This window comes from Raphanus sativus, unplaced genomic scaffold, assembly GCF_000801105.2.
Source record: "Raphanus sativus cultivar WK10039 unplaced genomic scaffold, ASM80110v3 Scaffold3236, whole genome shotgun sequence".
Classification (NCBI taxonomy): Eukaryota; Viridiplantae; Streptophyta; class Magnoliopsida; order Brassicales; family Brassicaceae; genus Raphanus; species Raphanus sativus.
In genome coordinates, this window is record NW_026618543.1 from 1 (window position 1) to 3928 (window position 3928).

General features: G+C 39.2%; 1 protein-coding gene and 1 long non-coding RNA gene across 4 annotated transcripts; one reads left to right on the forward strand and one right to left on the reverse strand.

Moving 5' to 3' along the window:
• The first annotated feature begins 331 nt into the window (after positions 1–331).
• Positions 332–2364, forward strand: LOC108838513 (uncharacterized). 3 transcript variants are annotated; one of them, XR_008942025.1, is made up of 4 exons: positions 332–1120; positions 1194–1323; positions 1405–1844; positions 2059–2364. It is a non-coding gene; the product is annotated as an uncharacterized LOC108838513 (long non-coding RNA). The 3 variants fall into 3 exon arrangements; XR_008942026.1 differs by having other exon boundaries at positions 338–1120; positions 1413–1844; positions 2064–2364; XR_001947534.2 differs by having other exon boundaries at positions 340–1120; positions 1413–1844.
• Positions 2365–3130: 766 nt separating this feature from the next.
• Positions 3131–3863, reverse strand: LOC130506436 (probable calcium-binding protein CML35). The gene has a single exon (XM_057001081.1). It carries the CDS (start codon positions 3843–3845, stop codon positions 3186–3188), a length of 660 nt encoding a protein of 219 aa, XP_056857061.1. The 5' UTR covers positions 3846–3863; the 3' UTR covers positions 3131–3185.
• Positions 3864–3928: the final 65 nt, after the last annotated feature.

The window sequence follows — 3928 nt, forward strand, 5'->3', positions numbered from 1 at the left end:
TTGCCAAAAGATGAAATTTTTTTAACAATTTAAAAACAGTCACAAAAGAGTAAATCATAATAACTAAACACTATACCCTAAACCCTTGGATAAAACTTAAACCTTTGGGTAAAAATCCAAACACTAAACCTTAAATTCTTGGATATATCCTAAATCCTTGGGTAAATCTTACACACTAAACTGTAAACCTTTGGGTATACTCACTACAAAAAAAGTCTACATTGATAGCATATTATTATAGCACGTTTTACTGAACTGCTATCGTTGATAATTTTTAAATTTTCATATTTTTTAATAGCATTAGATAAAAGCTATGATAGAGTAAATGCTATAATATTACTAAGCGGGAACTAATTTCGCCAATACTCGGATAAAAATTAAGCGAGCGCCAAATACATAATTTTTCCCTCTCGTGATATCACTTTTAGATACTTAAGCTAATAAAAAAAATTATTGGCCGATAGACTTGAAAAGAAAAAGTCCAACTCTCTTTAGAAACTGAAACCCTATTAAAAAAAAGAGTCCCACCGATATCTCTTCCTCCTCTCCGCTCCTCTTCTCCTATCTTTCTCTCTCGACACCGACCAGTCTCCTCCGACTCTCCTTCTCGTTCTCTCCTCCGACAAGAGTCCTCATGGAATCGTCGTTCTCCCTTCTTCTTCTGCTATTTATTGTTTTGTATTAGTCATGGAGTATGGTTTCAATTAGTTTTAGTGTTAGGGTTTTGAATTGGGGATAAATGATTGTTCTGTATTAGTCCTCGATTTAGATTGTTCTTATCTCTGGTTTGATTTTTCCTGTCTTTCCATCTGTGTTTATGTGTCTGGGTTTCGATATATGGTTCTCCGTGTGTTCTGGTTCTCTCTGTACTACGGGTTTCATTTTCTGTACATAATCAATCAGTATAGTTTGGTAACTGGTGTGACTTGTTTTAGCTTTGTGTTGTTCCTTGATTTTGGAGCTTAAAAGTGCTTATAACTGTGGTGTTGTGACCATCAGTTTGGCTGTTGCATTTGGAAGGCTCAGGACAATGTTTGGCTGTTGCAAATACAACATCAAATTTGCCGAAAGTTGTGAACGGCTCGAGGAAGAAACCCGACGACTCTCCACCATCTGCGAGGTCAAATTTGCTCTCTCTCTATTTCCATCTCTCCCTCACTTCCTCTGTTTTGAATCTGATGGCGTTTTGACAGAGGCGAACCCGCGGCAGAGCTTCTCTTCCTCGGTAGCAGAGACGGAGAAGACAGAGGAAGAGGACGACGGCGGTGAAGATATAGTGGCCATATCATCTCACCGACTGTGGTTTTCAGTCTACTCCTCAAGGTGAGAGGTTGCAGCAGTCTATGTTAATATCTTTGATCCATTTCTCTTGTCTGGACTGTTTTTAAAAAATATTATTACTAGCTTTTCAGGATGGAGGAGAAGACATATCCAGCAGATGCTTGCTGTTGGGTTCTTTTGTTGTAAACTTTTCAGGTTCTTATGTTGTTAGGTGACCAGATACTTGCTGTTGGGTTTGAGGAGGCTGTGGAGTCTGATTCTTGAGAATCTCCCACAGAACTACAGAAGAGACAAAGCATGCTTTTCTCAGAAACTATGCCTACTTGGGTGAAGAAGTTGGCGAGGAAGTACCTTGACAATCCTCTGAATATCTTTCCTGATCAGAGGAAAGATTGACTCTCACTTGTTCCTGTCCATAGTGATGGTCTCTGTTTCTTTCTTTTGACCTTGCTGTAATTTTTTCCAGGTTGGCTATTTTGATTGCGTTTTTGGCTGCTTTGTTTGTATTGTCACATACCTTGTTACCTTGGTTTCTAAAGCTCACGACAAGCATTTCTTCTCAGGTATACACACATTTCTTACCTGCTTTCGTTTTTGGTCTTTAATTTTTTTATCAACTTAAGCGTTATTAAGCTCTACCAGTTGGCGCTGTAGCATTTTGTTTGCTTGTCGCTTGAGTCAGTCTGATCTCTTTGTTCTTCTTATCTGTTGGCTCTTTGCACATGTGTTATCTCAAATTTTCAGTTCATAAACTCAGTATTGTTTTGGCTTCTTCAGTGTAGTTACAAGCTCAGTCTAAGTCTTGAATTGGGTTCCACTGCGGCAGGAGTGATGATATCAACAACTGATTTCGCCCAGCACACTCTTAAGAGTTGAGAAGCGATAGAATTCGAAGATGGCAGAGAAAGGTAAACACTGGACGTTCGAAGAAGATGAGACGTGGAGATGGCAAGAGGAAGAAGAGTTTAGTTTTTTTTTTGTTTCTGGTTTTACTTAGATTTTCTTAATTCTGGTTAGTTTTATAAACTGGAATTTATGTGTAAACCAAATTTAGTTTATAAATAAAATTTGTTTTCATTTTTATTTTCTAATTAGAATTATTTTTTATTTAATAAATAAAATATAATAGCTATTGCATAATGGCTTATCATAGCACAAAATATTAATCGTAATCAATTTGTAACAAAAAATTTGTGTCATAGTTATGTTAATAATTGCATTCGTTTATTGCTATCATATCTATACATTACATAGCGTAAAAGAAAACGCTATCGTAGAGAGGGTATCTATGATGGCTGCCGATGACGTAGCAGATCATAAAACGCTATGAAAAGCCTACGATAGCATTTATCGTGAGCTAAGAATGTACATATTTCTTGTAGTGACTTTAAACACCAAATCTCTCTCTCTCTCTCTATCTCTATCTCTCTCTTGGTATCCCCTTCATCCTAAACCTTTTTTTCTAAATATAAAAATGTAAACATTCTTTTAATTCATTGATTATCTTTTAGCTACCACAATTTTGATTTATATGGGAATGTTTTTTAGTTATAACCTACATTTGAGTGATGGTGAAACATTGTAAGCTTTAATACATACTTGTAGTTCAAACTGTTTTGAAGTAATGTAGCAATTGATGTGTTATGTGTCTTACTATAAGGTGTGTTATCTGAATTAGAATTGCTATCTGTAACAGAACAATCTGGAGATGGACTTTCTTTTCTGTGATGCCAACAGATTCAAATTCAAGAAGTAATCAGCAAAAAGCAGTTATGAAAATTTGAAGTGCTTTGCCGTGACAAAATTATACCCACCGCAAAATAGAAATTATTACAGTAATATAAATTAATGCGTAACGATGTCATTATCATCATCAATCATACAAACATGACTCAATGATTTGATCATTCACTCATCGCTGGACCTTGAAGCTGCATCATGCGGCAAAAGTCACGGAAGCAAACAAAACCGTCACCGTTCCCGTCAACGGTCGCTATCATACGGACACACTCATCTAACGTGCACCGCTCGTCTCCGATAACTCCAAAAACTCTATGCAACTCCTCCGCCGATATCCTCCCGTCGTGATCCACGTCGAAAAACTCAAACACCTCTCTCATCTCGACAACAGAGTCTTCATCAGAGTCAGAGGAGGCTCCCGCCACGCGGCTAGCAAGCTCCTCGAGGCTGATACAACCTTCTTGGTCTCCTCCATCGACTTCTTGAAGCATCAGAGTGACCTCTTCTTGACTCGGAGGCTCAGGGCTAAGCCTGCTAAGCAGTGCGGCTAGGTCTCTTCTCGAGACCACGCCGTCGTCGTCACGGTCTATGAGCTTAAAGGCCTGGACCAGCTCGGAGTAAAAATCTTGTTCTCCGGGGAGGACGCTGACGGGAGTAGCCGCGGGACCTGGCTTGAGGTCATTGTACGAGCCGTCGGATGATGAAGAGCCGGAGCTGAAGGAAGAAGGTTCGGATCTTGAGACGGAGGACTTGGACTTGGAGCGGAAGAGACGTTTAGGGCTGAGACGGAAGAACTTGGAGCTGAGGCTAGTGGCGAGCTTCATAGCGGGAGAAGATAGAAAAGATATGGGTTACGTTCTTGTGTTTTGGATCCATTGGCAATGTGCTGCTCGGGATCCATTGACAA

Coding starts and splice junctions, on each gene's coding strand:
- LOC130506436 (XM_057001081.1), bottom strand. CDS start 3,845: ATGAAGCTCGCCACTAGCCTCAGCTCCAAGTTCTTCCGTCTCAGCCCT.